Source organism: Magallana gigas, chromosome 3 (genome assembly GCF_963853765.1).
Source record: "Magallana gigas chromosome 3, xbMagGiga1.1, whole genome shotgun sequence".
Taxonomy (NCBI): Eukaryota; Metazoa; Mollusca; class Bivalvia; order Ostreida; family Ostreidae; genus Magallana; species Magallana gigas.
In genome coordinates this window covers 32,134,537-32,156,941 of record NC_088855.1, presented here as the reverse complement: position 1 = coordinate 32,156,941, position 22,405 = coordinate 32,134,537, and the positions used below count along the sequence as shown (strand labels likewise).

At 32.4% G+C, this 22,405-nt stretch overlaps 3 protein-coding genes across 4 annotated transcripts; 1 reads left to right on the top strand and 2 right to left on the bottom strand.

Moving 5' to 3' along the window:
• Positions 1-1,929: 1,929 nt before the first annotated feature.
• LOC105329838 (C-type mannose receptor 2) lies at positions 1,930-13,551 on the bottom strand. 2 transcript variants are annotated; one of them, XM_034482678.2, is made up of 9 exons: positions 13,416-13,551; positions 12,611-12,682; positions 12,129-12,368; positions 11,623-11,778; positions 9,049-9,225; positions 8,618-8,726; positions 7,886-8,007; positions 7,587-7,634; positions 1,930-3,957 (listed from the first exon to the last, which is right to left on the bottom strand). In XM_034482678.2, exons 2-9 carry the CDS (start codon positions 12,675-12,677, stop codon positions 3,671-3,673), a joined length of 1,206 nt encoding a protein of 401 aa, XP_034338569.2. In that variant the 5' UTR covers positions 12,678-12,682; positions 13,416-13,551; the 3' UTR covers positions 1,930-3,670. The 2 variants fall into 2 exon arrangements, with proteins under 2 accessions (XP_034338569.2, XP_034338568.2); XM_034482677.2 differs by having other exon boundaries at positions 3,815-4,937.
• A 6-nt stretch (positions 13,552-13,557) lies between these two features.
• On the top strand, positions 13,558-16,440 carry LOC105318227 (uncharacterized). Its single transcript, XM_011415202.4, has 7 exons — positions 13,558-13,697; positions 13,913-13,981; positions 14,322-14,390; positions 14,524-14,618; positions 14,803-14,902; positions 15,023-15,160; positions 15,410-16,440. Exons 1-7 carry the CDS (start codon positions 13,638-13,640, stop codon positions 15,644-15,646), a joined length of 768 nt encoding a protein of 255 aa, XP_011413504.1. The 5' UTR covers positions 13,558-13,637; the 3' UTR covers positions 15,647-16,440.
• Positions 16,441-16,708: 268 nt separating this feature from the next.
• LOC105318218 (V-type proton ATPase subunit d) lies at positions 16,709-21,293 on the bottom strand. Its single transcript, XM_011415197.4, has 8 exons — positions 21,092-21,293; positions 20,320-20,491; positions 19,722-19,900; positions 19,377-19,456; positions 18,789-18,866; positions 18,120-18,296; positions 17,694-17,771; positions 16,709-17,543 (listed from the first exon to the last, which is right to left on the bottom strand). The coding sequence occupies exons 1-8, from the start codon at positions 21,222-21,224 to the stop codon at positions 17,382-17,384; spliced, it is 1,059 nt and encodes a 352-aa protein (XP_011413499.2). The 5' UTR covers positions 21,225-21,293; the 3' UTR covers positions 16,709-17,381.
• Positions 21,294-22,405: the final 1,112 nt, after the last annotated feature.

Sequence of the window (22,405 nt, the reverse complement as noted above, 5' to 3'; positions counted from 1 at the left end):
AACACATAATATTAAATATGATGTGGAGATTTCAAAAGGGAAATGCCTTATCCATACTGATCAAACAACTATTTAATCTTTTCATCGAAGTCATCTGGTAAATCCCACTTCTATAGGAAGATCAAGCCATAAAAGGTTCATTTCCTACTAAATAAGCTTTGCGAAACATGTTTTTTTTTATTGTAATTTAAGTTTTCTGTTTCTAAATTTAACATGCATCAGTTTAAATTCTGTTGCCAGAGGCACGTTTTGTACACAAGTTCTTTGGGTCGGTAATGATTTTTCCTAGCTTTGTAATTTCTCTCCATGCAACAAGGTTAATAGTGTTTTCACCTTTGTAAAAAGCCCTAAAGGCTTCTTGACACTGGAAAATGTTGGCATAAATTCAGAATATATCTTTAAGTTAATAAGCGCTAATGGTGATGAGAATTAATGCATAACATTTTTTGAATCCCAGAGCGCATTCAAGTTATGATGATAGACAGTTCTGCATGGTAATAATAAATTATAAATAATAAGAAAAATTTAAATTGCATATTTCTGTTGAAGGCATATTTTTTCCCCTATTCCTTATATTCAGCTTCTTTGGATATCTTATAATTTCATGATATCATTTGTACATACAGGATAATTATAATCAATTTCATCACTGCGTCAAAAGAATGTCATATTTTATGACATATAGACCAATTAACTGATAGATTTTTAATAATCACAAAAAAGTCGTCACATCAAACGCAAAATTATGCTCATTAATGCTTGGATGTTGTCCAATCGGCACCTACAAAGAGGAAATAGCTGATAAGGACAGGGCGTCTAAATTTCTGTCATTTACAACGCATTATATTCAAATGTTGTCCTAATTAAAAGATTATATAGGTTTAGCCACTTCATTTCAAAATTCCAAAATTGTAACAATCTGATCTCAACTGTCTCTTGTATTTGAGTATAAGAGGGCGTTGCTTTTTTTGTTAATGTTGTAAAGAACACCAGGAGTCCAGTTGAAAAACAGTAGGTCAATGCCAGGAATTGTTTTTCAAGAGATTACGAATTCATCGAATTATAGCACAACTTGATCTATTCAGTGAATATTCTTGTCTAGACTGAATACAAACATGATTGATTTTTCTGTGACGAAATTATCTGGCAACTGATTTCAAATTTATGGTACAGTGTCTCACTGTTGAAAGAGTTATCAATAAGACAACATCCTACAGTAGATGTACATAAACTCCCCTGGTTGGACTTCACCGCAAAATTAAAATAGAATCATTTTAAACAAACTGCGAATAATTTAATAAGATATCTGTAAATTTATTCACTTGGGCATTTTTAAGATAAGAATTACGTGCTCTAGGCCATATACAACACTGCATGCCCAAAAGTTCTTGAATATTATGTACAGTAAACTGACATACATACACTGACCACAAATGGATTATGTTGCAATTCTAAAGTCTTACGCAATTTGATGTACCAAAGATTTTATTTGTTTAAAAGAGTTCTATCACATTGCTTTATAAATCCATCGCCAAAGCTGATATGGCCAAAGTTTTAAAAAACCTAAAAGTTTATTAAATTCCAGTATCATCTAGTACGTTAATCTTTTACGGCTGCAAATATTGGAGCTAGTCTGAACCAAAAAAAAAATTGATTAGGCTGCAGCATGTAACTGTCTGCATGAATAAACAAATCTAACATTTACAAAATATCAGGTTTACAATTACAAGTACCTATACATCAACAATACACATGTATTTAACATGTATAGGAAACTAATATGACTCACTTCTCTTAGAACTTTCTAACTTAAGATGTTTTGCAGCTTTTTGGTGATGTAAAGTAAAAACATACAGGGCGTAATTATAAAAATTTCAAATTTATGTATTTATTATCAATTTTACTAGTAAGAAGAAAGGTACAACTGAACTCTGTTTTCTCCCTTTATTAACAAAAACAAATTGTATATAAATATATATTACAGGCTGAGCATTACCAACAATTTTAATTTACACATTGATATATGTACATGTACGTGACTGTATAAAAGTAATAAAATACTCGAGCATTACAAAGGCATAGACATGTATTTCAACATATGTACCAAATTTGGTATATTTATACAAAAATGCAATAGGTTTAATATATGTAATTCTGCAATGCTTGTATTTATTCCCACTTATTCTACACAATGCCCTTTCTATCTATGAATACCAAACGCAAGGACAATTACGACAAGTATTTAACAAAAAAAACCAAACATTTAAATTTGGTTCAAGCATACACTTTAGGTTTATTAAATTGAAAATTGGTTGATGAGTAATTATAAGCATCCCCCTTCCTCCCCCTCAAAAAGACTTTGTCCAATTCTATTAAATATGTGACCTTATAATAACACAAAAACACAAATATGACACAAATTGAGACAAGGAAAGGGATAATTCACTACATTGAAGCTATACAGAATGGACAATTTGCTACAATTCAGATTACTCCACATAAATATCACAGATAAAATACACACAAAACTTGGGTTGTCTTGAGCTTCTCTTTCTACCTACCCTCTGATAAGAAAGATAACTCTCAATAGAATTTAATTTACATCAGCTTTTGATCATCTTACATCAAATTGTCATGATAAAAGACGTTAATGATAAATTTTGCCCATAAGATTTGCTAAAACTGCATGTGTACAATCAATTGTAACTTGGATTTCTTGAAGAATATCATCATTATTCATGCAAACTTTTAGCTGAGAGTACAGAGATTAAAGTGATATGAACCTTAATTAGCTTCTGTTTCATAAAAGACATTGTTATAGCTTAATAATACAATATCTACACATTTGCTTAGATATTCAATTCTGTAAAATAATTATTTAAAAAATACATTTTTCCTGCGATTCAATTTGTACATTATCAATTTGTCTATTTCAATTATTATCAGATAAACATCAATCACTTGACATTAAATGCAGACTGCTGACGTACGAAAATTACAGAAATATTATTCACTTGATAAGACCAAGCAACATAGGTTTTATAATTTCTCATGTCACCAGAAATATTATGCATCATTAATTATATGGTAAAGCTTAAATTGTATTGGTTATACTATTAATATCCATAAATAAATGTTGCCGGTTCATGTACAGAGTACTGCAGATGGTTATAAAAAATTAACATGCATTAATTATCAATTCATAATCCATGCAAATCAGACATACACTGGCTCTGACTGACTAATATTTAAGAATATACCGTAAGTATTAAAATCAAAACACTTTACAAGTACCAGAATAAAAAATTACATGCACTCCCAACCATCCCTATTCACATTATTGATTTGGCAATGTCATTTTCATGTCATAAGAATTAAGATCCAGTCATATTACATACTAGTATAACAAACCTGACCCATGCAAACAGAATATAAAATAAATCAATAGTACATATAATGGTACTTGATGGTCAAAAATATCTATTCTCATGCTTTTTTTAGTTGAATCATAGACATCTAAACTCTACAAATCCACAGGTTTTTTTTTTTTTAATGATTCCACTAAAAAAAAAAAAAAACAAACAAAAATCAACAAACTTCATGTACATCTCTAAGAACAGCAAATTACCTCACATTCTGTTAAAAATCAAGATCGTCAGTTATATACATCTTAGTAAAGCGAAGGTCGTGTATTTCCCATGTGATCATCATATGAAGGCGGAGAATTGGAGAACCCGGTCTCCTTGGAGTTTGACGCCCTTTGCTGATTGGCTAATCGATTCCTCTCGGTGTTCTCAAGTGTCAACCTGTCCACCTCTCCCTGACCGGGCAGGTAATTGTTATTCCGTGAAATCTGAACTTTCCTGACGCAAAAGACGAGGATCAAAATGATTATCAAGGCTGCGCCTCCCGCCCCAAGGGATACAGCCCAGGGGAACTGGTGGGATCCATTCTTCTCTGAAATCACATGGGGGCTATTGTTCATATTTTGTTAAATATATTGTACGGTTGAAAAAAAAAAAATCTACTGATCCTTCAGTCAAAATCACACAATTATAATTACTCTCTACAGTATTCTAATCAGTGAACAACTTTTGATATGTGAAGCTTTCAAGAAAAAAAAAAGAATATTGAGAGATCTACATGTGAAAACCATACATTTAATGGTATTTCAAAACACACAGAGAAAAACTCTAGGTTTATAATAAATAGGCAAAGTAATGCATATGTTAGAAACAAACCAACAGAATTAAAGAACACATTTGATGTGTTAGTTTTCTGAAAAATGATTAATAGAACACAATGTAAGAGATATTGTATTAAATCTGGGGTAAGCTAAGGGGCATTGTGCACACCATAAGAAAAATGATTATGACATCATATAAAATTAATGTAACAGTTAAAAAACAAAAAAATTCAATGACCCTTTGACACAATATTAACACAATATCAAACAAAATACATGTTACTCATTTGAGACAAAAACAATCAACAATATATGAATAAATATTAAAAGCCATGACATATGATATGCAAGTACAAGTACATCAGATATCTTTTTAGGATTTCACAAGTCATTCCAGAAAGTCATTCATCTGCAAGACATGGATAGTTTTTCTATGTTAGTTTGGTAATGTAATGATGAAGTTGAGCTTCTTCGTATGATGGAGGGAGAGATGTAGTATCCGTATCTCTCATTGAGATACTTGAGTCACGATCTTGCGCCGAACTGATTCGAGCAGCTGAGTTATTTCCCCTTCTTCCCCTACTACTGGTTCCTGGTCTGTAGTTTGCTTGACGTCTGTTGTTTTCCGACCGAATTCTCGCTGCGTTTTTACGTCGTATCCAACAATACAAGATAGTGCTCAGTATAATAAGCAGTATCCCGCCCCCAATGGATAAAATTATCACCCATCGCAAGGACACAGGCTCGAAATCTGAAAATAAAAACATTGAAAAATACGCATTCTGCACAATTTCAATCTTAGTTGAAAGAATTACCAGTAGCATGCTACATACATAGTACATGTACTAATGTGATGGAAAAATACAGAGTTATTATGCTGCAAAGTAAATGATACAATATGTTGATTTGATGGAAAATACACCAAAAATATGAAAACTACACGAAAGATATATTGATCTTTAATTATTTTTTTTTATTTATACTTTCAAATTGGAAGTTTCAACTAGTCTTTAACTGCACAAGTATATTTGAAAAAGTGCTAAAAGCCTTGCTATTTTTTCCATCTTTTTTATTGTGTTAGCTCAATAATAAAGAGAATTTCTTTAAATAACCAGATACATAAAGCTTCAAGAAAAGTTACTTTTTTTTTTTTTACGAATATGTATTAAAATTAAAGGCATACACAACTTTAAAAAGGATTTATATTTCTTTGTTAAGTAATACATAGTACAGCTACTTTATACAAGCAAGATTTTTTTTACTTTAGTTTAGCTATATTGACAATATTACCATCAAATTAATATCAATTACTTAACACATTTCTTATGTTTACACTTCTTGTCTTATTTTACAATTTTTATTTTTTAACTTTAAAAATTCAAATTACCAGTACCTTTTAGCGTAGAAAATTATTGTACTATTTTCATTTATTGTTGCTGTTTATAAACTTTTTTAAGCTGTGCTAAAAAAAGTTGTCTTGAAATTCATAACTTCAATTCCCACCAGTGCTAGTGAAGGGTTGAATTCAAAGCATGATATTTTTTGTGCGTAAAGCCATTCAAAATTTAAATAACGACAATGCAATCCAAAACCTCATTTGTCATTCCTTATTTGACTACCGGTATATTGAATTCAAAGCAAGTGTTTCAAAATGCAAGGAAAAAATGTATAGCAACATCAGTGCTGTTTATTTTCTAGCCCATATTCATTCTACAATCTGAGATTCAAAATTTTTTTTTTCATTATATTCATTAAGAAAGCAAAACGACCTCACAAAGTTTTGTCATTTTAGACATGTACGTTTCACAATTTTGTTTCACAATATCGTTTCACAATTTCTACACTCTTTAGTCTTCATGCTAAAACTGAACACAACTCATAAAAGGCATAGTCCATCAGATGTCCTTTCATTATAACTATCCCTACAACCCTTATATAGACTAAAGACCTCTTAGCAGTTCAAATTATTTCACAGTACAAGTCTGAACTGTGTAAATGCACATCTTAGATCTCCAGGTTACTCGGCCGCAAAAAATTAATATTTTTTATGAACTTATTGCAAGCCAGGTAAAAAGTAACAATAAATATACAGGTCAGTGCATTATTTATAAACAAACAAAAAATGTGCATATAACAACTTGAAGGCATAAATGCACAAAATTTAAGACATCAAACGGAATACTGCACACTGAGCTTAAATTGCAGGTGTGCATTCAGTTGTAGCGAAATTGAAGGGTTTATTTACCCATAAGCTGGTGCCTATTTATGAGTCAGGTTCAGTATGAAGCACAATCTATATGAATAATCAATAATAAGAAACCCATGTGTTAAGTTAATGTTTAAAACAGTAAGAATTGATGACCTATATTATCACATTAGTGTATTGATACTTAAGAAATCATTATTGGTACAGTGTACCAGCAATCAATTTTTTCATATATAATTTACAATGAGAACAAAAATGCCATTAGAACATTTTTTTTGTCTACTTTGAGATTATCTAGACTAAGTGGTTATTGAATATCCACAGTATAAGAGACATAAGGTAATTGTGTCATGCAATATACATGGTACCAGTTGGTGCCACTCTCTACAGGGTTATATCGTCGCTGGATAATTACCAGTACCTTTGAACATTGATTATTGCCTTATTTCAAATCTTTTCAAAATCAAGCTTTTGTACTGATATATAATGTAGAAAAGTGATTTTTAATACTTGTTATTTTTAGAATAATCATAGTTTTGCTTTGGTCATTTGAGATAAAAACTGGGGGAGGGGGGCTGTTTTGTATAACCCTGTAGAAAGCAATAAAGCATAAGTAAGCAATGGTTAAAAGAATGCATGTGCATATAAATATATACATATACAGAGAAAGGTTACAAGAGCACCATATAATCACAGATTAAGATAACATGTACACAGAAGGCAGAGAATGTACTTGATTAGTATTATCATAGATACATGTACAATAAATTTTTCTGTAAAATGTTTGGTGCACTGCTGTTAAGACTACTTTCAGTCTTTTAAATTACTTTGCTTATTCTGGAAAATTTAATTCAAATCATGACAGAGGTTTCTGGAGGGGGTCAATTTTTCATAATGAACATGAACAAAAATCAAAATGGTTCTACATGGTTTCAGTAGCATACAATTACCCCATAGTTTCTGTGATGTAAAGGTTTTAAAGTAATGCCAAACAACTTGAAGGAAAATAAAACACCATTTATAAAGGTATTCTATGCTAATTAATATATGATTAAAATATAGAACAAGAAAATTATGTGCATTTTTGGCTATCTGTGATACATTTCAGCTCTATAGTGTCACAAAATTACATATCAGTGAAGTAGATTCTGTTATGTAAGTATGGTCATCGTAACAAATTAATTTTACACTTACTGTCTTTGTCAACAGCTTCTGGTATCCTGAAAAATTTTGTCTCTCCAACTATTGAAAAAAAAAATTCATGTCATCTCAATGCATACTAGACAATTGCAAGGTATATGATTCACCTAAAGATCTTGACAAAAATCTAAAATCTTCTTTCTCTTGAATTTTTTGTTAAATCTTGAAGTCTAATTTAAAATACTTTGCTTGGTTTGTCCATTCAAAATCCAAATCTTAATTTAAAAAAAAATTATTGGGTCAGTGAAATCATAATATAAATAGTATGTATTATCAAACACTATAAAATGAACCTTTCTTCCTTTGACAAACAAATGGAAACTTTTCTCTGGTGCAATGTCTAAACTCCCATTTTGCTTTCGTTGTATCTTGAATAACACAGTCATTTGTTTCGGAAATTGATGATGTCTGCAATCTACAAAACAAACAATTAATACAGTATTGTATTGTTCATGACTTGGAACCATGCAGTTCGTGGGTTAAATGTATATACATAAAAAAATTTGTAGATATTTAAATACACTGTAATCACAATTTTAAACAAGACTGCAGGATGGTGATGTTACAAAAATACAATTTTAATGTAGTGGCAATTATATAACATATACATGCAGAGCAAACTGAAATTTTATCTGCCAGTAAACTGATGAGGCTTAATTATATCACACACTACTCTCATATACCTGATTTGATTGCAACTTAACTGCAGAATTACACATATTCGTATGAGGGCACCAATTTTTATGAATAATTTCATAATTTTGACAGAGATGTTAATTAAAGAGTAAGGGTTGCTCATGTAAATTGAAAATTCAAAGAATTAAACTACCATGAATATTGATGATTGGCATTTAAAATTGTTCTTACTGTACATGTAATCTCAAAATTCAGAGACTTTGCAATTCAAAGAATAAGCATTCAAGAAATGAAGTTATTAGGTTATCACTGCAGAGACTAGATTTAAATTTGAAGAAAAGTTTATACTATCAAAGCTAGCATTTTCACCTGATATTGTGTAGTCTTACTTGTCATTTGGGTAAAGTGTTGTGTCATCAATCCATTCTATAGTGTTTTCTGTCTCAATGTCATTTAACCCAATCCAAAATTTCTCCACAGAAACATTTACTGCATAAGCTATATAAAAGAGAGTGTTCCAGTACTTTGTAAAATTTATAACAATATGAATTGGTTTCTAAAAATATTTCATTCCTAAAAAAAGAAAGTTATTTAAAAAATTATTTCAAGGGTGAGTACTGCTAAAATTTCATACTTATGTACTTATCAACAAATGAAAATTAACTTATTTAACATTAATAATACACATATGTATCACATACTGGTTATCAAACCAAGATTTAAAGACTCCTTAACAGCAGTGGCGATATCTTGGACCACTGCAAGTCATGTAAATGGAAGACTCAACTGCTAAAGAAATGCACATTCTGTGATTTCTTACCTTGTATCATCGTAAATATGGCCTCCGTTGGGATGACAATTAAGTTAGACATGCTGTATCCACAGTACTCCTGTGCAGTGGACCAAATCAGGCCATCAGTGGGGTTTGTCATAATTTTGTAGCACTCCATGGGAGATACCGGTAACTCTCTCCATTCTGGAGGACAGGATGTATTTCCTGCAAAAAAAACAAGAGATGTTTGTGCAACACTTATGCCCGGGCCCCTCCCTGGAAACATCCACAAAGAAAATGAACATAAATGTTTATCCTCTGCAAAGAAAATGAGCGGAAACTGCAAATAACTGGAACTTTTCTATGTCCAAGGGCCATAACTCTGTCGAAAATTGCTCGATCATACCCAATATCGAACATGACCTAGATATCATCATGATAAACCTGTACAGCAAATTTCATTTCAATATGTTCATCCTCTACAAAGAAAATGAGCGGAAACTGCAAATAACTAGAACTTTTCTATGTCCAAGGGCCATATAACTCTGTCGAAAATTGCTCAATCGTATCTAATATCGAACTTGACCTAGATATTATCATGATAAACTTGTGTACCAAATTTCATTTTAATGTGTTCATCCTCTGCTAAGAAAATGAGCGGAAACTGCAAATAACTGGAATTTTTCTATGTCCAAGGGCCATAACTCTGTCGAAAATTGCTCGATCATACGCAATAACGAACTTGACCTAGATATTATCATGATAAACCTGTTTACTAAATTTCTTTTCAATATGTTCATCCTCTATGAAGAAAATGAACAGAAACTGTTGGTAGACTGACCGACCGACAGACAGCAGCAAAGCAATATGCCCTCCCTTTTTCGAAGGGGGGCATAAAAAGCATTAAGTAATTGACAAATACAGGATACCAGTAAGTTTGGGGGGGGGGGGGGGGGTTTTCGGGCCCATAACACAAAAACTTGCACCCACAAAATATATTATACAATATGTAAATAAATAAACACTGAATAAAATAAACAAGATATCTGTGAGCCAATGCTCACTAGTGATACCCCCGCTCTGATGTGAATATGCAAAATAAGCAAAGTCGACATTTAACAGAAAGCTGGCATCCGATTGGTACAGAAATATATCCCACAATATGGCATGCCTAAACAAATAGTGTGTTAAAATTTCAAACATCTGCGATAAATAGCTGCTGAGAAATCTTTGAGGAAAATGTTTTTGAAAATTTTGGCTAAAATAAACAAAGTACTCATTTAACAGGAAGATGACATCCGATTGGTACAAAAATATATCCCACCATATGGCATGCCTTAAAAAACACTGTGTAAAAATTTCAAGCATCTCCGATAAATAGCTGCTGAGAAATCTTTGACGAAAATTTAATTGAAAATTTTGGCAAAAAATAAGCAAAGTCAATATTTAACAGGAAGTTGACGTCCGATTGATACAAAAATATATCCCACAATATGGCATGCCAAAACAAATAGTGTGTTAAAATTTCAAGCATCTGCGATAAATAGCTGCTGAGAAATCTTTGACGAAAATTTGTTTGAAAATGTTGGCTAAAAATAAACAAAGTTGTCATTTAACAGGAAGTTGACACCCGATTGGTACAGAAATATATCCCACCATATGGCATGCCTATACAAATATTGTGTAAAAATTTCAAGCATCTGCGATAAATAGTTGCTGAGAAATCTTTGACGAAAATTTGTTTGAAAATTAGGTTAAAAAATAAGCAAAGTCATTATTTAACAGGAAGTTGACGTCCGATTGAAAAAAATATCTCCCACAATATGGCATGCCTAAACAAATAGTGTGTTAAAATTTCAAGCATCTGCGATAAATAGTTGCTGAGAATTCTTTGACAGAAATTTGTTTGAAAATTTTTGCTAAAAATAAACAAAGTCGTCATTTAACAGGAAGTTGACGTCTAATTGGTACAAAAATATATCCCACGGTATGGCATGCCTATACAAATAGTGTGTTAAAATTTCAAGCATCTGCGATAAATAGTTGCTGAGAATTCTTTGACAGAAATTTGTTTGAAAATTTTTGTTAAAAAATAAGCAAAGTCGTCGTTTAACAGGAAGTAATTTTTGTTACGGACGGACAGACAGACGGACGGACGGACGGACGGACGGACGGACAGACGGACGGACGGACGGACAGACAGACAGACAGACACACTAGGGTAAAACAGTATACCCCCTCTCCTTCGGAGCGGGGGTATAAAAACATAAAGAAACAAGAGGTCTTTCACCTGAAAGGTGAAAAGACCTACTTACAATGAATAAAGAAAAGAAAAAAAAATCAAAGACACTCTATCATCTAATTTTACCGGTATTTATGATTTATATTTTCTATACTGTTCATATAATAGAAGTTGAATATCTTCAATATACCGGTAGATTATGCACCATTCATGAAAATTAATAGGGAATGCCTATGACAATCTTCCTTACCCAAGGGAGACGATCGACAGTGTTTATCAGAGGAACACCGTGGATTGTCACCCTTGACTTGTAAAGATGACCTATAACCAAATGAGATTCATTCTATAAGTGCAATACCTTTCCTAAGAAGATGGCTTACCAAAAGTTTGGAATTGCAGTCTAATCCCTGAATAATCGTAAAAGTTCTTGTCATTTGTAGAAAACCTGAGGTAAACGTGTTGGCCTTTGCTGGTGACCTCAAAAGGATTGAAGTAGCCACACAGTGAGACCAAAACCTCAGAGCTTGATGTCTCCCCTAAGAAAAATATTATATGTCATTCCAATGTGTTACAGTTTTGGATTCTGTGAGACAAATCTATTTAATATCTTTGCATTTTACTGATTAGAGTTTTGCATTTAAACATTGCATTTATACAAACAAACTAAAACTAAAAAAGCATGTACATAATGAAATTCAATTTATTCTAATCAACAAATGAGTAAAATTGCAAACTTTACTATGAAGAGAGAGAGAGAGAGAGAGAGAGAGAGAGAGAGAGAGAGAGAGAGAGAGAGAGAGAGAGAGAGAGAGAGAGAGAGAGAGAGAGAGAGAGTGTTAGTTTATTTTTTTGTTTTTTTTTTAACACAGACATCAGGTCTAATTACCTTCCAATATAAAAAGGCTGTCCCTGGTAAAGCAGGAGGTGTAGGGAGGGGTGTACTCTAAGTTGGAGGACAGTATCTTCATGTGTAGCTGGTTCCCATCTCCTGCATTTATCTTCCAGGAGCAGTCCACATTGTTGCCATAGCTGCCAGCCCCCAAGGCTATTGTGTGAATTATTCCTGTGGACTCACCTTCGATGCTTATGGTTTCTTTATCTTTGCAGTAGTATGTTGTTGCAAATGCTGTTAAAAAATAGTCAGAATAAAATTGACAAAAAATATGAACATTAAGTTCACAATCAGTCAAGACTTTTTTAAATGAAATTTTGGATTCATGTTCCACCTAACAGGCCAAGTTTGGAAATAACAACAAAATGTTTTATTATAATTGATGAAAATAAATGATTCTCAGTCTAATCAAAATCTCATTTCCTGTTTGAAAGGTAAAAATATTATCCATCTTATTATGACCTGCATTATCTTACCTTTGCATAAAAAAGTAGATATATAAGCAGCAAAAAAGATGCTGCCCAATATCTTCATGTTGCTCATACCATCTACAAAAGGAAACAACATTTGTTACTGTTTTTGTTAATTAAGACTACCCTCTAGAAGGTCAACTTTATTGTAAGTTAATTACTGAACACATTTTGTGCATATATTTGACAAGAACATTGCACCTTTTACATTATATGTCCCCCAAATTCTTCTAAACACTATCACCAGCCGGGCATAGTGAAGTGGTGTGTATTGTTTACATGCTAAAGTAGTGACTCTTGATCTGCACATGAATTTAACATACTTCACAATTAGAAATTGGTTAGCATTTACAAGTATTGATTCAAATAAATATATATAAGAATATCATTTTCCAAAAGAAAACAAAGAGAACCAGTATTGATCTGCCCAATATTGATATCGATTTCCTTTATAGGAGAAGGTCAAAAAGAAAGTACAGGTATTTGGCAATCTGATAGTCAGTAGCCAAGTCTCTGAATATAATAACAACCTTATTTAAGATAACATGCTTTATGCACAAGCACACACATGTATTGTATATCCATCTTAAACTTTGGTACAACAACTGCCTATATAGGCCTGCATGTAAGATAAAGGAACTGGTAATAAAATATCTTTAATTTGCAATACATATACATGATCATGTACACTGATAATCAGATATATTCAGCCTCTGGATTACACATGGTGACACTCAATTGTGCAGAACAAAATAAATAAGATATAGTTAATTCTTTTCGTGTCTTATAATTAATGAATTGCCCGTCTCACCTTGATAAATCAATCAAATAGGTACTTCCTGAAGTAATCGAATGTGTACATTTTGAAATATTTGTTTTCATCCGTATGTAGCTTTCCAGCCTTTACGGAGCTGAAGAGTTCGATCTGCTTGTTGACATCCGGTCTTGAGGTTGCCAGGAAGCAGGGTCATAGACTCGTAGACTTTTAACTAGACAATTTTCAGCAGTCGGTCCCATCTTATCCAATAGGACAATGGCGAAAGGTGCAATGGATTCTTCCACCTTCCAGGCTCTAGTTGATAAAGTTCAACAGGTAATGGCACGAGATATTTCGCGTTTCTATGGTAAACAATCAGCTGTCAAAATCACATATACTTATTTTCCTTACATTTAGGTTTCTTTTAATGGATTTTCTTATATTGATATCTTCTGATTTGACATTAATTGTCATTATTTAGTTTTAATACACAGTTGTAATTCAGGGTCATACCGGTACATGTTGATATATCAATTTATTTCACATAATAGGAAACAACATCATCGGAGAGGAAGGTAGAGATACTTTACAGCTGCAGGGGATTCTATAATGCAGATCAGGTAATCACCATAAAAAGTATTTCAATTTGAGATGATTGTATGTAATCGTCGAAGTATTTTATCATAGTCAGCATTTCTTACTTGAGCGCACAATTACATTTGCATATCCAGAAAGGGGGAGGGGAGGGGGATACAGACCACCCCCTGAATTCCGAACTATACAGACCTTATTGCATAGTTTATTAGAAAAGATTTTATTGTAAATCTGTTTACCATTCCTATTTAAATTATTGACTCTATAATATATTAATGCTATTCTAATTATTATTTATAATCAAAAATTGAAACATCTGCACATTAAAAGATGATTGTATTTAGATTTTTATGCTTAATATTTCAGGCTGCTCGACTTCTTCATTGCTATGCCAATCCAGCTGATAAAATAAGAGTTCTACGAATTTTGGAGCCAGTAAGAGAAACATTTATACTGATTTTGTACATGAAAGCATTCCATCATATACCTCTTCCATTTTGGGTGAATTTTTCAAAAAAATTAAATTTTGAAAAATTATGAAGTAGTGTATTGTTTTGTTTTCTTACAGCGATTGTGTCAGATGACATGTAGAGAGGGAAGAGACATCATCAATGCTGTCAGTATCCACAATGATAAATTAATTGCCTTAGACTGCATTAAGCGGTAAGTTCCATATTTTACAAACGTGCAAGACACAAAGTATTAATATACTTTTTTATGTATGCTTTACAGAGATATTGAAAGTACAGTTTAAACAATACTTTCAAAACCTAAAAATTATGTAGTACATTTGTATTTGGGTCAAATGAATTGTCTTGATGTTTGAAAAATTCTATATTCTACCCAGAGTGCTTGGTGACTATCGCTCAAAACTAGGAGAGGAATACATTCTTAGTGCTTTCCCATTCGAGACAGACAAATACAGAGCAATGCAGATCCTGCAAACGGTAAGTGCATGCGATGAATCTAAAACAACTTTTTAAAAAAATTTTCTTCAGCTGTGTGTTTTTATCCTTAATTAAAAAAGATAATTCTCCAGTTATGAATTTCTTAACTTCAATTTTTAGGTCAATTCTTTTGTTGGGGACTATGTGGCAGCAGGGGGTCACCAAGGGTATGCAGCATTAGGAGGTCTGTACACACAAGCCCGCCCAATGGTGCCTCACCTGTACGGAAATGTTGCTGACCAAGCTCAGTTGATACCTGTAAGTTATGCTCATAAGCTGCTCAACAGCATATTGACATACATACAGTGTTACACACAGAGGTCAACTGTTTTTCCATTTCAGAATCCAGTCAAAGAGGAAATCATTTGATAATTGTCATACATTAATTTTTAAACCTTATAGAAATTGCAGATTCACTTGTTGCACACAATTTTGAAAATTAATGAAAAATATGAATAAAAAAAAAGTCTGTTATTCACATACTTACTTCCAAGGGGTTCCTTTCAGGGTCATGGAAAAATAGAAATTCCTCCCGAGGCTCAGCCAGGGGTGGTCCCATCCATTTACACCGGTCACCCTTCTTATGCATATCCCGCTGACAGGAGTTACGACGAGGACAGGGGATACCCTGGAAACTCCTCCCTGGGCCAGAGTCTGCCAGGAGATTACCCCAAAGGAGCCCCGCCCCTGGGGTATCACAGTGGAGCCCCAAACCCTACCGGCTTCTTACAACTGGAGTCATAAATAACCCCCTTTATGAAAACGTTACCTTTCAGGAAAAGCCATGAGTGTATAGTATTATAAACTGATCATTTTTTATTAAATTGATTGCATTTGTAAAAACCCATAAAAAGTAACCCTTTATTCTTGAGTGGGACTGTTATCATTAAAGACAGGAGTACAACTATTGAAGCATTTAATACTGATGAATTTTTTTGCTGTTATCTGATGGAGTTTCGAACGATTTTCTGTGTTTATCTTTTCACTGATGCACATACTTAGCACTAATCCTTATATTGGAAATGTATGTTGATCAACTTCCAGAATAATTCATTTATGAGATTTTAGAATGTAAAACTATTGAATCATGTTATCAACTATATATTTAAAAATAAGCCTTCTTTAATATATTGGTTTCTTTTTTTGTTTTATCAATAGAATACTATTTATGAATTTGTTTTTAATTACTTTATTTGTTAATTTTTGTTGAGTTTTGTTTTTGTTGGAAATTGATTTTTAAGTTAGCTATGCTCAAGTTGCTTTCAAGTTTGTTTTTTTTTTGTTCACTGACTTATTGATGTACCGTAACAACTTATAAAGCACGGGTGGTTTGGTGCATGTGATGTGGAGAATTACATGGATGTATAACGCATATCAGTATTATATAGTCATTGTAGAAAATAGGAATATTTTATTTTACACATTATGCTGTTTTCATCATTTTTTCCCCCTCTCTTTTCTGAAAAGTGTGAAAATCTATTGTGCATTGAACACTATAATATTAACACATTTGCAACAATAAATGTTTCATTGCTGAGTGATGTTGTTTTAGTTCTTTATCCCACTCTTTATAAAAAAAATACTTTTACTGTTTTGAAATACATTGTACAGTGACAAACAAGTGCTAGCAGCAATAATTATGAAAATACAAAGTACTACACATTTCATCTAATGTTTAAAAGTAAGAAAAATCTAGAAGAAAATTTATCCGATTCGGAATTTAAATGAAAAATATTTGATTCCCTTTTTAGAGAATAGCATTCATCAGGATATTCTTCAAAAGAAAACGAAAACCAAAAACAGTAGTTGTTTAATAATGACTTTAATATATTTTCTTGATTACATTTAGCTTGTGAAAAAGCCTACTATACCAGATGAGGCTTTTACAAGGAATGTCAATAACAACAGTAATATGATATTAATAAATGTATCACATCACGATCAGACCATCACAAATAAATGTTTTTCAACAGTCATGGAAGAATCAATGTTCCACCAATTATAAGAATCTGTGGTTACAGTACTATGATAAAAATCATACATCTGACTAGAGTATACATGTAATGAACTGATCTGCTGACAGTTGGACTAAAGTCTACTACAAGAAATTTTTGTTTTCAGAATAGGTCTCCTACTACATTACATGCATACTACAACCAAACATCAAATTGTACAGGTGGATTTCATAAACTTGGAGAATTACCGTAAAAAAAAGAGAAGTCACAATCCATGCTATCCTATTGCATTTATCAAAAGCATGGTGACATCATGCAGGAAATAGGCTGTACCCGCTTATGTCATAACAATGATGTAATAAAAATTTCATCAATTTTTTTTCTGCATCAAATCACAGCCAATATATTAATTAATTCAATAAATACACAATAATCTTTATTATAATCCCACTTTTAATTAAAAATCCTCCTTTTAACAGCACTAAGACAAGAAACTGTGATCCTGATTGTTCAACCCTGATTGTTCAGAAAATGGGAATGTAGCTGTCAATCTTTGCCCTGTGTCGCTGGGCCACACACTCCGCGATCCATATGATGTTCCTGTTCTCTTGTTCCTTCAGCTTCACGTAGGCATAAAACACACCAAACTGAAACTGCTGCATGAAGGAATTCTTCATGAAATTTACCTAAAATAATATATAATAAACCTGGGATTTAATTCACTGTTCAGGAATCTAAATCTTGAATGCAACTTTATAGTCATAACCCTATGTGAAACTTAATTGGTTCAACTAAATCTACCTTGTCTGTACCTTTTTTATCTGAATAAAGTTTACCTCTTGTTCAAAGAATTTGTCCTCTAGAGTTTTCTCCCCTGGTCCAGTTCCACTACCTTCAAACAATTCCTTGTAGTGCTACAACAGAAATTTTGCTTATATAATTTCTATCGGCGTCTGTTTATATCTAATATACATGTATATGTAGCCTATACCATCTTACAATGAAAACCAGTAATAATTTTTCTAAATTGTTTAAGTAAAATAAATCATATACATGTACTTTAAATATACATTAGACTCCATGATCTTCAATAAATCTACACATACAAGTCATTGACATACATATAAGTAAATTGCTTTTGCATAACTAACTCAACTCTTTACTACCAACAATTTCTTTTCTTTCAATCTGTGCAAAAGCTGTATGACACTAGACTCAATCACAGCTTGATAATTTTAAACATTCATCTTTTCCCCACTTACCCCGTAAATGTCAGCCACTTGTCTGACTTGATCATAGTCATCAGCCTTGGCCAACAGCTGCAGACCGTAGGGGTAGAGGTCCCCACAGCGGGGGTACAGCTTGGCCCGGTCTTCTTTTGTCAGCTCTGTTCCAAACGAGTTGATGGTAATGATGAAAGCTCTTCTGTCTGCTTCAAACTGCAGTGAAAAAAAACCCAGTACATGTAATGTACCAATAAAATACTGTGTGATCAGATAGATCTTCAAGACTCAATTTGATTATTTTTTTGCACAAAATGAATACATGTAATATACTTAAAAATTCATTAATATGAATCCAATACATGCATATATTATGACCTTTGGACTGCTCATTATACCAGCATGTAATACAGTGGTTCCCCTTTTATATAATATTTATTTTGTCTCGAAAAATTATTATGTTATCCAGACTACAGTATGATAATAATTGAACCCAGCAAAATTCATTGTGTCAAAGTATGATATGTACCTGTTCATGTTATATATTTTATCTATTTCTAGACAGGCAAAGTTAAGTCCACATACAGTTGATTTTAAAAAAAACTTGTTTTTGTCCCTCAATTCTTTCAGAAATTTTCAGCCATGCATAAACAATAAATTTAGGGTTGACAAAAATATCATGCAGGTTTATTAAAATGATCTTCTTACTGCAAGTGCCTCACACATGGCCTCAGCAGTGGCTCCACCCATTTCACGACAGAAACTGTGAAAATCCTCCAGGTATGCCTGCATGTTTCAATAAAGAAAAACATATTGTTATATTAACATATTGCAAACCAGGATACTCACTTTTTTAATATTAATATTTTTAATATAGCTATTTTTCAAAGTCTTCATAAATACTGTAAAGGTATTACATTTAGTAGGATATTTTGGGAATATCTATTTTTCAGCAAGTGTGCATAAACTTTATAAAGTGTAAATCAGTAAATGTAAGTGTAGGATATCTAGTGGAAATATCTATTGGAAATTCTTCAGTCAACGTAAGTGTACGATATCTAGTGGAAATTCTTCAGTAAATGAAAGTGTACGATATCTAGAGGAAGTTTATTCATCAGCATGTGTGAGTACATTTGATTTAACCAATATCTATATGTAATTATTCATATATCTTTATGCAAGACATTCAGTGACGTACAGATATTTAATTTAGTAGAAACTGTTTTCAGTTAAAATCATTAAATAGAAATACACAACCAAATGTATTTTGTTTACAATAAATGAAAAAAAAAATACCTTATACAGTGTGTTTCTGATGATTTCAATGTTCATCTCATCAAGATCTTGTTCAGATATACAATCAAGGAAGTAGGGAGCTAAAAAATAGAAGAATTTATAATGTCATTTACATCACCCCATGTTAGGGCTTATCTCTTGAAATCTAAAGAATTTCTCATTACACAAATATAATTTCCCTTACAATGATAGTAACAAGGTTCCTCCATTCAGATAAAAGATAACCTTTTTTCTAATAAACAATCATAATTTGAATTTAGTCTACTGCTTTTCATGTCAAAAAAGTTTTGAAAAAGAACATCAGTGTTTCACTACTAGCATCTAGGTGCATTGGATTAGCCTTACCAATAGGAGTGTCCACCAGAACAGCATTGTACAATTCTGCTGGAGTGGAAGCGATGTGAATGGCCTCCATTTGTTCAAAGCTTCCCAAAGGATGACATTTAGGAATGAGCTCATTGATGGGTCGCTGGTGGAGAATTCCAGTGATCAAGAGGATGATATTGTCAATCATGTAACTGTACCTACAAAGTAATCATAAAATGTGACCATTTATGAGTATTATCAGTTCCTGGTACTTTGTTAGCCTCGGACCACTACACTGTAGACAAACTGATACTGTGTATCAATTTTCTGTGGATAAAGTGAAACTCACAGTTTCAAGGATACATAAAACATAAATTCATGGCCATTGACCCAATCAGTACAAAATGTTAGTAGAACTTGCACTTCAATGAACATTTAATTTCATGGATAAACTTAACAACAAAATCCATGAAAATTGGTATTTAACGAATATTGATGAAACCACACTTTTTGTGCTGTAAAAGTTTTATTTCATTTTTATGACAAACACCACTTACCAATCATCATTTAATAATTTACTGGTATACATTTCTGTTTAAAGACTGAAATAGATGAAACATGGATTTTGAATTCTTACGTGATATAATCTAAAAAGGTTGACAGTGGCTCTACACACTGATTGCGCAAGTGTTGAAATTCAACAACCAGTTTTTCTTTCAGTTTGTCATCAATCACAGATACTGTTAGGGGGCTTGGTTCATTTGCCAGAAAATTTCCATAGTCTGTACTCTGCAGATGTAATTTCAAGTCTAAAAAAATAAAAAGAATACATATGCCAGACAATACATTAAAACAATAGAGAAATGAATGTTTGAAAATAAAGCATCCCTAGCTCAACAGGTAGAGTGCCGGGGTTAATAATAAGTTCAAACCCTAGCAAATGCAAAATCTGTATGTCATATATGTTTATGATTCCATACACTGAGACAATATCTATTATAAAATTTAGGAGTCAGTTTCAAAATCATAATCCAAATAATGTTGCAAATCTGGTATATATATACATTACAATATTGAAACTTCTAGGGTTTTAAACTGATCTTATTCAGATAGAAATTGAAAAAACTGATGTAAATATACTAAATAAAATCTGAATGTGGTACACTGTATACAAATAATATGTCATGAATTATATAAACTAATTCCTACAAAATTTGTAACAAGCAGCATAAATAAGAAAAACATCATCAGAATTAATCAAGTCCATACTTAATTTAGGATATATAAAAATTAGTTGCATCAGATTTATAACTTGAGATGAGGTTATTTCGAACAACAACAATTCGATGGAAGCTGTCACAAGACCCTGCGAGACGTCTGCTTTAAAAAAAAATACTCTAGGTACCTACCTTCGAGAGTTTCACATTGAACAAGGTTCAAATAATCATTTTGTCTCAAAATTCCGCTCTTGAATCCTCTAAGTAGACCTTCAAGATACCCATGGTCTACATTAAAGGTCATCTCAGGCATGTAGTTCATCATTTTTGCAAAATTATTTGTCAAATGCCAATGTTGTCGTGTGATCAATTACGGAAATGATAATTTTAGCTCGCCCCCTATCGGCGCAAAAACTGAAATGCCGATCCCGATTCATTTCTTCGTTCATTTTTTTTGGGGGGGGGGGGGGGGGGCTTTACTTTTTTTAAAAAGATTGATCGCTTGTTAATCTGTAAAGATTCTAAGCTTTGTTAAAATTTTACTTGGAATTTTGGGCATTGAAAATACATTCTATATATAAATGGAAGAAGTATTATAAATCAGTATTTGACCATTAAACCTTGCATATGTTTCAAGTGTTGAAGTGTCTTGCAATTAATTCAGTCTGCAAATTGACTGACATAAAAACATGAGTAGAAGACAAATTAAAAGTATTACACAGACTAAACATGACAAAATCTCATCTAATAATTTTACCCAAATGCGATACATAAATTTAATATCGGCAAATTTATATAATTGCCGGCGAAAGAAGATCTACAGGGGAGGGAGAATCCAAAACACACGGTAAACATATCTCATCTGATGCATTTATTAAACTTTTTTTTTTACTGATTTTAAATATGACATATATATGACACACATATATTTACTTTTAGAGGGGGGGGGGGGGGGGGGGAGTTATGTTATGTATAAGCTAGCATACTGACTTGAACTCTTTCAGTACAAGTAGACCAGTCTGATTGACTGTGCAGGCACCGTCCCTTGGTACTCTCTGTTTTCAGGCCACTTTGTTTCTGTATAGCTGTTGTGTTCACACATTATCTCACACAATTAAATGCGTAAACCCCATACATATATTTCATCGTATTAATGAATCATTTTGCATATTGTTGCCTGTAATATGAACCTGGACATTCTAGGCAATTATTTCATTCATTATTTGTTATAACCAAGTCCATGATATTAATTTTTTTAATGCATAACGTTATGCCCCCTGAGGGCCCTTGATTGGTGAATAAAAAAATAAATATAGTACCCCTAAACAATACATTGGGTGGGTTTGTATGTTTTGTTTTTTTTCAACTAAATGGGATTATGGCACAGGCGCTTGGGTTTTGTACTGATTAGCTGTCTACACCATGCGTGGACCAAGTACATGTATTTTTTTTTTATTAGAACCATTTTAACAAGAGATTGGTGATGGTTCTATAGTCTTGGTTGCC